Consider the following 13,384-nt stretch of genomic DNA (forward strand, 5'->3'; position numbering starts at 1 on the left):
ACATGGTGGTCACTAAAATCCTGGAAGAAACTTGTTTTTCTGGCCAGAGAAACCAGAAAAAAAAGGCCTCAGCCAGTTACACCATGTGAAGGAAATTCTGAAGGGCAGGAGAAGGTGACCCTCTAATTCTGTATGTGAACTAGCATAAGTCCAAGGCTTACCCACAAGCAATGAATATGTGCAACAGACACAAGGAAGCCAAGTGAAGGCTTCTGACAATGACCTAGCCAATATAAACCACTGCAATTTCCAGGCTAACTGCAATTGGCATGGCACCTGCATCAGAAAGACCGAAATAGCATAGCAGAGGTTATGAAAACTAAGTGAGAGGAATCTGTACCTGATATTAAGGACTAGAGTAATCAAGAATGTGTGCTATTGGTAGAAGGATACAATGGAACAGAACAGAGAACCCAGAAATGGACCCATACATACATATATGACCAACTGATTTTTGACAGAATGCAAAAACAGCTCAATGTATGAAGGACAGCTTTTTCAATAAATGGTGTTAGAGCAAGAAAACATCCATAGGCAAAAAAAAAAAAAAAAAGAAGAAGAAGAAGAAAAAATAAATAAAAAGAGCCTGTAAGTTTTCACACCTTACACAAAAATTAAATCAACACAGACCATGGACTTACATGAAAAATGTAAAGCTAAAGCTGTAAAACATTTATAAAACATTAAGGATCTAGGGCTATTGCTTGACAAAGAGTTCTTAGACTTGACACGAAAAGCTTAATCCATAAAACAAAACAAAAAAAATGATAAACTGGACCTCAAAAAAATAACAGGATGAAAAAACAAGCTTCTTACTAGGAGAACATATTTGGAAACCATACATTCAACAAAGTCTATCCACAATATATAAAGAACTCTCAAGATGGGACAGTGAAAAAACAAACAATCCATATAGAAAATTGCAGAGAGTTACCTACGCTCCCAACAAAAAATTGGTTCCCTTAGACAGGGGTTGTCACAAACAATAAGGAAATAATGGAAAATAGAAAATAATAGAATAGAGAAATAAAAGAATACACAGAGACAGAAGTACAGTTTTATAAAGTATAGATTTTATAGGTGGGGGCTGAGGAGACCCCACAGCATTCCCTCGGAGCTATGAGGCCCAGAGTAAAGTTTTACATGGGTATTTATGGGTACAGTGATCGGTTGCCAGGGGTAACAGATTTACATCATAACAGGTAGTTCATTTTAGGTTAAAAGTCTCCCAAAAGGCTTCTAGAGACCCCTTAATTAACTCTTATCTATCTGAGCAAAGGGTTACAAAATCTTTCTAAGACAAATTTCCAAGTTCTAAGATAAAGCTATCACTTAGTGGAAAGGCTAAACAGAAATATAGTGGCTCTGTATTTCTTTATCTAGTTATTGTGGTTTCAGACAGGTAGTCATGATTAAAGCAGGAACTGTCCAGCAGGCACTCTTTTATCATCCCTGGCTCCCTGCAAACCTGTTTTGTCATGCAAAACAGAAGAAAGCCATGGGTTTGAGACTGCAGCATCACTTTGGAAAGCAGCTGCCACTGACCTGTAAGATGTCCTCCTGAACACCTTCACATATTTCTTCAGGGCAAAGCCCTGCAAAACTCTTGAAATCATTTCTGTCCCTATATAGCAATATTAATCTATGGAGCAACATCTCCGTGGGGCAACAGAAAATGGGCAAAAGACATGAACAGACATTTCACTGATGAGGACATACAGATGGCAAATAAGCACCTGAAAAGATGTTCAACACCACTGGCAAGTTGGGAAATGCAAATTAAAAACACAATAAGGTATTACTAGACACCTATCACAATGACTAAAATAAAGAATAGTGACTATAAATAATGCTGGAGAGGATATGGAAAAACTAGATCATTCATAAACTGCTGGCGGAACACTCTGCTGAAAAGAGTTTGGTGGTTTTCTTATAAAACATACGGCTATCATATGACCTAGCACTCTTGGGCATTTATTCCAGGGAAATGAAGATTTACTTACTTAAAAACCTGTATATGAAATTTACTTACTTAAAAACCTGTATATGAAGTACTCTGGGAGGCCAAGGCGGGCGGATTGCTCGAGGTCAGGAGTTCAAAACCAGCCTGAGCAAGAGCGAGAACCCGTCTCTACTATAAATAGAAAGAAATTAAGTGGCCAACTAATATATATAGGAAAAAATCAGCCGGGCATGGTGGCACATGCCTGTAGTCCCAGCTACTTGAGAGGCTGAGGCAGTAGGATTGCTTGAATCTGGGAGTTTGAGGTTGCTGTGAGCTGGGCTGACGCAACGGCATTCACTCTAGCCTGGGCAACAAAGTGAGACTCTGTCTCAAAAACAAACAAACAAATAAAAAACCTGCATATGAATGTTCATAGCTGCTTTATTCATAACAGCTCTAAAGTGAAAACAATGGGTGAACAGTTAAACAAACTATGGGAAATACACAGACTACCACTCAGCAATGAAAAGGAATGAATTACTGATGCACACAACTACTCGGACAAATATTAAGGGCATTATGCTGAGTGAAAAAAGCAGGTCCCGAGTGATTGCATACTGTATGATTCCATTTATGTAACATTCTTGAAATGATAAAATTTTAGAAATGAAAACAGAATAGTGGTTGCCACGGGCTAGAGATGAGGGTGAGTGGAGGAGAAGTAGGGTATACATAAAAGGGCAACATTAGGGATCCTTGTGATGGAAGTGTTCTATATCTTCACTGTGTCAATGTCAATATCCTGGTTGTGATATTGTATTATTATTCTGCAAGATTTTACCATTGGGAGAAACTGAATAGAGTACACAGGCTATCTCTACATTATTCTTTACAACTGCATGTGATCCACAATTATCTCAACAAAAAAAGTTTACAAAAAAAGATATAAGGACAATTCAATGGAGAAAGGGTAACCATCTTAACACATTTTTTTTTTTTTGAGACAGTCTCACTTTGTTGCCCCAGGCTAGAGTGAGTGCCATGGCGTCAGCCTAGCTCACAGCAACCTCAATCTCCTGGGCTCAGCGATCCTACTGCCTCAGCCTCCCGAGTAGCTGGGACTACAGGCATGTGCCACCATGCCCGGCTAATTTTTTTTTGTATATATATTTTTAGTTGGTCAATTAATTTCTTTCTATTTTTGGTAGAGACGGGGTCTCGCTCAGGCTGGTTTCGAACTCCTGACCTTGAGCAATCCGCCCGCCTCGGCCTCCCAAAGTGCTAGGATTACAGGCGTGAGCCACCGCGCCCAGCCTATCTTAACACATTTTTAAGACAGGCGCAAAAAATGAACCTTAATCTATACCTCTGCACCTTATACAAAAGTTAACTTATAATGGATCATAAACCTAAAATTAAAAAAAAAACTTAAAACAATAAAACTTTCAGATAAAAACAGAAATATCATTGTAATCTTGGGTTTGGCAAAGAATTATTAAATAGGACACTAAAAACAAGATCCATAAAAGAAAAAACTGGTAAATTAATGTTCACCAAAATTAGAAACTTTTTCTCTGTAAATGATACTGCTGAGAGTGAAAACATAAGCCACAGACTGGAGAAAAAATTTGCAATTCACATATCTAAACAAGGACTTTCATTTAGAATAAAGAATTTTCAAAACTCAACAAGAAAACAATCCAACAAAAAAACCCAATTTGAACAAACACTTCACCAAAGACTATAGACTGATGGCCAATAAACACATGAAAAGATGTTCAACATCAATAGGCATTAGGGAAATGCAAATTAAAACCATAATGAGAAACTGATACACAGCTATTACAGTGTCTTGAAACACACATACAAGGCCAGGGGCATGTAATCCTAGCACTTTGGGAGGCCAAGGTGCAAGGATTGCTTGAGGCCAGGAGTTTGAAACCAGCCTGGGTAACATACGTAACATTCTCATCTCTACAGAAAATTTGAAAAATAGCCAGGTGTGGTGGGCGCCTGCTGTCTTAACTACTCAGGAGGCTGAGGCAGGAGGATCACTTGAACCCAGGTGTTTGAGGTTGTAGTGAACTGTGATGATGCCACTGTACTCTAGCCCACACAACAGAGCAAGACCCTGTTTCAAACATACACACATAACAATACTAAGTACTGGTGAGGAAGTGGAAATGTGAAACTCATACACTGCTGATGGGAATGCAAAATGGTACAGTCAATTTGCAAACAGACTGCTTTCCTGTAAAGTTAAGCACCAAACACTGACCTAGTAAACTCACTCCTAGGAATTTACCCAAGAAAAATAAAAAGTTTATGTCCATATAAAACCTACACATGAATATTTATAACAACTTTGTTCATTATTTTCAATAACTGGAAGTAAACCAAATGTCCTTCAACTGGTGAATGGATAAATGAACTGTGGTGCATCTGTATCATGGAATACTACCCAGCAGTAAAAACACCTGATACACAGAACATAAACAAAGCTCAAATACATTACACTAAGTGAGAGAAGCCAAACTCAAAAGTCTACATACTATATTATTTGATTTACATGACATTCTGGAAAGGGCAAAATTACCCATAAAGAACAGATCAGTGGTTGCCAGTGGGAGGAGATTTAGAATACAAAGCAGCAAGAGTCAGTTGTTTTGCAATGATCAAATTGTTCTGTAGCTTGATTGTAGTCATAGTTACAGAGGTCTATACATTTTTCAAAACTTAGAATTTTTCTGTATGTAAATTTAAAAATAAATTAAAAAGAATATTAAGCCAAGATAACAAGTATAAATAAGAACTGTTCTAGGTAGCTATTATGTAACTCTCAGGGTGTAATGTCACTGAAGCTACCTCCTGACTCAGGCCTACCCCATCTAAAGCCACCAGACAAGTAACTATTCATCTCTCTGGGGTGGTCTAATCCTTTTCAATTAGTCCCATACTTATTTTGGAAGGTATGTGAAACAATACCAGCAATGGTAGTATAGGGTAATGCTCTGAATAAAATGACTCTGTGTATTCTTCTGGTTCACATTATTCCTAGACATTAATTACCAATGCTTAAGAAACTAGCCACTGAGCTTGGACAGCTCATGTGGAAGCTTTCTAATATAGCTATTTAAATGTTCATATAACTATTATAGATGTTTTATTTATTTTCCTAGCAAATAAGAGGTATTATTTACTGAGCCTGCTTATGTTCCAGACCCCATACTACAGGTTTTATATTATATACATTATTTTATTTGCTCCTCAAAATAACTTATGAAATAAGTACAATTATTCTTATTTTATAGTCAAGGAATCAAAAGATCATGAAAGTTAGGTAACTTCACAGCAAAGATAATTGCAGAGCTGGGATATAAACTTAAATGTCTGACTCCTGTACTTTAAACTACTACACTAAAGGTATTCAGTAGGTGTTTATTAAATTAAGTAGTTCTCCATCTTTTTCATTTTATGAATACCTGAAATGCATAGATGTCTGAGGTAAAAATATGTACGGAGGCATTTTAATGACACAGATACCTGATATTTACATCCCCAATATTTTAAAACCTGTATACTTACCTGCATGAGATCTTGAAGGCTCTTAATAAAAGAAATTTCTGCTTCTACCATATAAAACTCTGCCAGGTGTCTTCGGGTCTGAGAATTTTCAGCTCGGAATGTTGGACCAAAGGTAAACACTTGAGTAAAAGCTCTGCAATTCAAGATTAAGAGCATAAAAATAGGATTCACATGATTAATTTTAAGTATTTAAAATAGAGAGCTCTCAAGGGGAAAAAAATTTTATGTCTCTGTCTTGTCCACAAACCCACACATATTTCCTGCTATATTTTTCTAATGGGTGATAATAATAGTTTCATTAAAAATGTTACATTTATAGAAACAATTTTATCCTGAAGGAATCTGCAACTGCTTCACAAACCCTATGGTTTACTAAATATAGAAATATAACCACTTCTGGGTGCACTCTACTGCAGCTGCCTTAAAGAACGGGCAACTACATTTCACAGCAATCAAGAACAAAGTAAAGAAAAAATACCACAGCCCAAAACACCAAACAGAAAATCTAGATAGTAACAGTGAAACTAGATTTGTTTTCTTTCTTGAGACAGAATCTTGCTTTGTTGCCCAGGCTAGAGTGAGTGCCTGGCTCACAGCAACCTCAAACTCCTGGGCTCCAGCAATCCTTCTGCCTCAGCCTCCCGAGTAGCTGGGACTACAGGCATGCGCCACCATGCCCGGCTAATTTTTTCTATATATATTAGTTGGCCAATTAATTTCTTTCTACTTATAGTAGATACAGCGTCTCCTCACTCTTGCTCAGGCTGGTTTTGAACTCTTGACCTTGAGCAATCCGCCTGCCTCGGCCTCCCAGAGTGCTGGGATTACAGGCGTGAGCTGCCTGGCCTAGATTTTCATGTAGATAAGATGTACTCATTTATTTTTTAAATACATGAAAAAAGAATGTCAGATGTGTGCAGCTTGTTCAAAGACTACCCAAGTCCTTCACAACCATGCAAGTCTATTTTTTTTTTTTTTTTTACCATGCAAGTCTTGATGAATGATCCCTGAAATCTGGGGGTTAGGGCAGATTTTGAAGAACTACCTACTTTATTCTCTGGATTTCAAGAAGGACTATAGCTCAACCATCCAAATGGGGAAAAAAATCCACCTTATTTTTAAATTCCTACAAAGAAGTGGACATTATACCTTTATCCTTAACACTGATAGGCTCCCTCATATAGAAACTGGACAACAATTACGATTAGATCGAGCATAAATGAAGTAATAAATATTTATTGAGGACATAATTTTTCAATTTTAAGGTTTGGCTAGAAAAAAGTAAGTGGTTTGGGCTCCTTTGCTATGATCCTGAGAACATTTCTGCATCAGCCAAATAACATTAAGATCAGAAAACTCAGGGCAGAAAATTATGGACTTTGTATATATACACCAGTTTTTTTTGTTGTTGTTTGTTTTTTTAAGTAAAGATACTCTGGGAAATGAAACAGTAAAATAATGAATGGCAGAAACGAGATTTATTTTTTCTTTCAAATGGCCATTTCAGCTAAAAACAATTTGGTAAGAACCGTAGGAATTTATGTTTTGGTTCCATAGCCACGTTCCTAAGACCATGATTAGTTAACCTCTGAAAAGCTTAGTTTTTAATGAAAAAATAAACAGTAGGAACTCAAAAATATTACTATGGTTCCCTCTCTCCCAAGATTTAGATCCAGACTTGCCTACTAGAATGTTCCTGAAAAGCCTGAATCTACCTTATACAAAATGAAAACTCCTCCAAACAAATAAAAGACAAAATAATGTACAACCCTGCTTTTCTTTTTACATTTCCCCGAGCTCTGTTATTCTCAGTTAATCCACCAAGTTGCCCAAGCCAGACCCCATACCCCTCCTACTGCCCACATGTCCCATATCAGATGGATATGTCCCATATCACAAAATTCAATTGTTTATACCTTAGAAAACTCTCTGAAATTTAGCAACTCTTCTTTACCTCCAGCTACTGTCACTGTAAACCCTAATGTCTTGATTGGAAAACAACAGATTTTCAACTGGTATCTGCCACCTGTCTTTCTCTGGCTCTAAACTTCTATGAATTTTTGAATTCAAATGTGATTATGTCAGCCCTAATTTAAAAAACTTCATTGATTCACCACTGACAATGAATAAAATTCTAACTCCTAATTTAGACTCAACTTTCTCCCACAAAGCCTCTTCTCCAGCCACTATGAGGACATTCTCCTTACCTACCATGCCCCTGCATGCCTTCAGGTCTTTGCATAGGATGCTCCCTTCCCTGCAATGCCTCATCCCCAGCTCTACTCTCTCCAAATGGCAAATTCCCATCTAGCCTTCAAGACTTGGCTCAAATGTTACTTCTTCTTTGAAACTTTCCCACACATCCCCAAATTTAATGTCTCCTCCTATATATTACTATAACATTTTGTTCATATTTATCATATAGAACATATCACTTTGAAATGTAATTATGTATTTAAGTATCTTTCTCCCCCAATAAACTATGACATTTTTCGAGACTGGGAATCATGTTTTATTCATATTTGCATCTCTAGTGCCTAAGATAAACAGGTGCTCATGCTGTATGAATGAGTACTAATGATGATGACAGGCTTCTTCAGTTGTATACTGAACAAGCACAACACCCTCACAAATGGTCACATTGCAAATATAGAAAAATAATCAGAGATATTTTACTGAGGCTGTTAGTGCCAAAAATGGGTCAAATAACACAGATCTGGCCCAAACAATAAATTCAAAAATTATAAGGCCCTGAATTTCCAATCTGTGACCATGCCATCTCTAGGTAGATCAAAAATAGTATAAATAAAGTGGCATTTCTCTTTGCTACGGATTGCATTACAATAAATTGTATATATGGATACTAACTAGTATATTAAAGGCCATTTCACTGAAATTTTCCAGGGCATAAATACATATGTGGCATAGTTGAAATTTATTTGGGGGGCCCTAAAATACAAGGAAGGCTAATGCTGTTTGAAAGAGACATGCTATTTGTATTAAGATACTAGGTACATAGAAAATAGTGATTTCTAACAAGAACTCCAAATTCAAATCACAATGGTATCTGCTTTTCACAGGGCAGTTGTATGTAGGATGCTCTAAGATGAGCAGAAATAGGGATTTTTTATTGAACAATGGTTAATGATTTTCCCTAGCAATGCAGGGCAAACTCTCTAGTATAAAATGTTGAAGAGGATCAATAATTTTTATTTTTATTACTTCTTTAAGAGACAGAGTCTTGCTCTGTTGCCCAGGCTGGAGTGCAGTGGCTAGGTCATACCTTACTGCAATCTCAAATTCCTGGGCTCCAGCAATCCTCCTGCCTCAGTCTCCCAAGTAGCTGGGACTACAGGTGCATACCATACCATGGCTGGCTAACTTTTTAACTTTTTGTAGAGACAGGATCTCTCTATGTTCCCCAGGCTGGTCTCAAACTCCTGGCCTCAAATGATCTTCCTGCCTCAACCTTCCAAAGTGCTGGCATTACAGGTGTCAGGCATTGCACCCAGTCTAAAAATTTTTACCTTAATCATAGTATCAGGCTCTGATTGAGGTACCAGAGTTAAGTATCACTCTAAAAGAGTAAGAAGGAACTGATGACCACAGTGTGCCCTCTGAAATAACGGAAATATGAAATGAGCTGGAAGGTATGTTGAAAAATTACCGACTACAGCACCCAGTCTTTATGCAATTAAATGCTTAAATCATTCAACAGTGATCACCATGTCAGAGTTGAGGGTACTATTATAAGTGATAGTAGCAGTAGTAGTAACAATAGTGGCTACCATTAGAGAGTGATTCTTGTGAGCCAGGCATTAAATGTAAGAACCTTAGAGTTAACCCCTTTATAATTAACACAATAAAACATGTATTATTACATTTATTTTCCAGAATAAGAAACTGAAGTTTAGAGAGGTTAAGAAGTTTTCCCAAAAGTCACAGAGTCATGGCTTAGTAAGTGGTAGATGCCAGATTCAAATCCAAATCTGACTCTAATACTAAAAGCCTTAACCATGACATTAACAGTAATGATGCTCATAATTAAACATTTACAAACTCAGAAAATTAGAAAGAAAAATGTTTAGTATATTCTCTCAAAAATAATTAGGGTAAGTAGTTTTGCATATTTCCTAAACTTATGAATAGCTTATTTGTTTCATGTGTTAAAATCATAGTTCTCTAGAATATGTTGTCTTCATGAAAATAGTAAGAATGATAAATGGTCATCAATATTTTGTAATCTTTAGCAAGTCATTTAGCCTTTCCTGTCTTCAAATTCTTACAGGGGTGGGGATTGGGAGCAGCTTGGCATTGATCTCTAGTATCTTTTGCAATAATTTTGTCTCTAGATCCATGTGAAATCAATCCTATTTTAATTTCTGCTGATTTCTTCTTTTTTTCTGTCTTCCAGACATGAAAGCCATTTGCAGCAAGGCTTGAACAAACCAACATTTTAAAGTAAGATATGAGAGTAAGGTCATTTCTAAAATAAGACACAAAACCAGGTGAAAGGCCAGTCTTGCTGTGAGAAGAGACCAGCAGAAAACACTCAGCACTAAAAAAAATTCTTGTGCCAAATTATGGAGAGAAGAAAGCTATATAAGGAAAGTGCATGAGCTTGGAGTTGATATTTAAGATAACAAAAGTACATTCAATACACATCAATCAAGACAGCTACAAAAATGGCTTTTTAGAAAATAAAAAGTAAAATTACCAAAAAAGGTTCTACAAAGGTCACTGCCTCCCTTGTGTGGAGTTTTATGAAGCCCTCAAGTTGGCAAGCAGATTAATGTAAAATGGTCACTAAATGCCTGGCCATTTCTTCTTTCTGGCCCTGAAAATTAAGAGCTAATCATCATATTTTTAAAAAAATACTAGAATTGTTGTTCTTTAGTTGGGGAAGAACTCACTCAGCATAAGATTAATCAGCAACTTTCCCTACACGTCCCCCTCCCTACCAACCATCCCCAACCTCCCTCTGTATCACTTCTACTGTTAATTCAATAGAAGTTCACTGAACTGAAGTGAACTGACAGAAAGCTTTAACCTGATTTTTTAAAATTTTTGAAAGTACTACGGGGATACAAATGTTTTCAGTTACATGGATCACCTTTGTAATGCTTGAGTCAAGGTTAAAAGTGTGCCCTTCACCCAGATAGTGTTCACTGTACCTGTTAGGTAGGTTTTTGCCTATGCCCTTCTGCCCCTGGCTCCCTGTTCGATTTCCATTGAGTTTTACTTCCCTCTATGCACATGTGTGTTCATCATAGACTGGCTTTTAAAACAGTCTTTGCCAAGTGCCTTTCCCATCATTCTGAAAATGATCATCTACTTTACTACTGTTTTGTGTCCACTGGATTATCAATATTGACATATTTATCATTTATTATTTTTACACACCTAACAGAGTGGACTGCAGGCACCTCCTTTTCAGCTTTCCTCTATTCCTCTGTCATGCAATACACTTGGTGGAAGGGTATTAGAGAGATACAACCCTTATCATTTCAACAATTCGTGTTAAGATGCCTTAGGGAGAGTACATTATACAATCTAAAAATTCTTCTTTACCATTATTGCCAAACACTTCTGCAAAATGAATTAAGGCTCAAGCAAAGTATAATCTTCATTGCATAATGAAATTCAAAGTTCGATAGAGTCTGACAATAATCCTGCTAAAGGGGGTGAAGGTATGTCTACCCATCTCTGAGGACATTTGAAAAGGACATTCTAGCCAAGGAAACACCAAGCACATAAGTCCTAAAGCAGAAAAGAGCCTGACATGTTCAAAGAACAAGAGTATAGGCCAGTAGCAGGATGAAAGATGAGAGATCCGGTCAAAGAGGTAGGAAAGGACCAGAACATACAGGGCCTTCCTTCGTAAGCCATGGTAAGCAGTGAATGGATTTTATTTGACACTCTTTGAAATATTAACATAAACCAGGCGTCCTCAAACTACAGCCCGCGGGCCACATGCGGGTGTTTTTGCCTGTTTAACTTCAAAATAAGATATGTGCAGTGTGCATAGGAATTTGTTCATAGTTTTTTTTTAAACTATAGTCCAGCCCTCCAATGGTCTGAGGGACAGTGAACTGGCCCCCTGTTTAAAAAGTTTGAGGATTCCTGATATAAACCCTTTCCTCTTGAAAAAAAAATTTATTTTTTTTGAGACAGAGTCTCACTCTGTTGCCCGGGCTAGAGTGGCATCAGCCTAGCTCACAGCAACCTCAAACTCCTGGGCTCAAGCAATCTTTTTGCCTCAGCCTCCCGAGTAGCTGGTACTACAGGCATGAGCCACCATGCCCAGCTAATTTTTCTATATATTTTTAGTTGGCCAATTAATTTCTTTCTATTTTAAGTAGAGATGGGGTCTCGCTCTTGCTCAGGCTGGTTTCGAACTCCTAACCTTGAGTGATCCTCACACCTTGGCCTCCTACCTCTTGAAATTGTGAACACTGTATTCCCTTAGTTTTCCTCTTATTTCTCTGACTTCTATTTCTGCCTCTCTATGTGCTACTTTAGCTATTCATTAAACAAACATTCCTTAAAACTTACTCCCAGACCCTCTTCTTTTCTCACTGTATACTCTCTCTCTAGATGACTACCTCAGCCAATGACTTCAATTAACTACCTATCAGCATACAATTCACAAATTTATACCTTCTGCCTAGACCTCTTCTTTAAGCTCCAGAAGCATATATCCATGTGTTTAGTTGACCCTTTCGCTTGTCACAAACTGAATTCACACCTTCCTGCAGACTCCACTTTCACTTCAGTCTTCTTCCAATTTTCCTAAGTCAATCCTCCCATCATGCTCTTTAATAACAACATGTAGTATTGTTCATAGTACCTTTCAAAATATAAAATTTAAATCTACTGTTATGATTATTTATTGAATATCCATCTTCTTCATCAGATTGTAAATTTCATGATCAACTTTATCTATTCTTTTGTTCACTATGGTATCTTCAGTCTTAATCCAGTGTCTGACACACTAGACAATTAATATTTGTCAAATAAGTAAATAATTTATTTTCTATAAAATATGCTGATTCAGTTTGGGGGAAATGTAATCTCTTGTTTCTAAAAGACAGGGTCTCACTGAGTTGCCCAGACTGGACTCGAACTCCTGGGCTCAAGTGATCCTTCTGCCTTAGGCTCCTAAGCAGCCAAGAGTATAAGTGCACACCACTGCACCCAGCTGCCCAAACTGAATCTCTGAAATAGCACTAGGATGGGGGTGAGGGTAGAGGAGTAAGAAGAGGAAGATGGTAAACAGAATATCAATTACTAAACAAAAATTTTTGCCATTCTGTCAAATAATTATTATTTTTCTTTTTTTGAGACGAGTCTCACTCTGTTGCCCCGGCTAGAGTGCCATGGTGTCAGCCTAGCTCACAGCAACCTCAAACTCCTGGGCTCAAGCGATCCTTCTGCCTCAGGCTCCCAAGCAGCTGGGACTACAGGCATTCGCCACTATGCCTGGCTAATTTTTTCTATTTTTGGTAGAGAAGGGGTCTCACTCTTGCTGAGGCTGGTCTCAAACTCCTGAACTCAAATGATCTACCCACCTCGGCCTCCCAGAGTGCTACGATTACAGGTGTGAGCCACCGTACTCGGCCTCAAATAATTATTGACAAAAGGCACTAACTAGGAGATGACAGCATCAGTTTTTGAAAAGTGACTGCCCACCACAATGCTTTTGCTCTGTAGGCAACAAGTAAATCTTTTAAAAGGACTAGATTGGGTGAACTTCTGATTCTTTGGCTTCTGCCAGAGTGAAATATTACTTCATCATTCCTTCTGTGATGGACTCTTCAGAGGACTGACTAGATAGGAGGTCTTAGAAAATAA

The 13,384-nt window shown here is 37.6% G+C and overlaps 1 protein-coding gene across 4 annotated transcripts in view; it reads right to left on the minus strand.

Moving 5' to 3' along the window:
- NARS2 (asparaginyl-tRNA synthetase 2, mitochondrial) overlaps positions 1-13,384 on the minus strand; it is a 127,430-nt gene that overhangs the window by 42,291 nt on the left and 71,755 nt on the right. For all 4 annotated transcript variants that reach the window (XM_012744523.2, XM_076002345.1, XM_076002344.1 and 1 more), the window contains exon 7: positions 5,531-5,663. In XM_012744523.2, coding sequence (XP_012599977.2) covers positions 5,531-5,663 — 133 coding nt within the window. The remainder of the gene's footprint in view (positions 1-5,530; positions 5,664-13,384) is intronic.

The sequence above is a fragment of the Microcebus murinus genome, chromosome 4 (genome assembly GCF_040939455.1).
Source record: "Microcebus murinus isolate Inina chromosome 4, M.murinus_Inina_mat1.0, whole genome shotgun sequence".
Taxonomy (NCBI): domain Eukaryota; kingdom Metazoa; phylum Chordata; class Mammalia; order Primates; family Cheirogaleidae; genus Microcebus; species Microcebus murinus.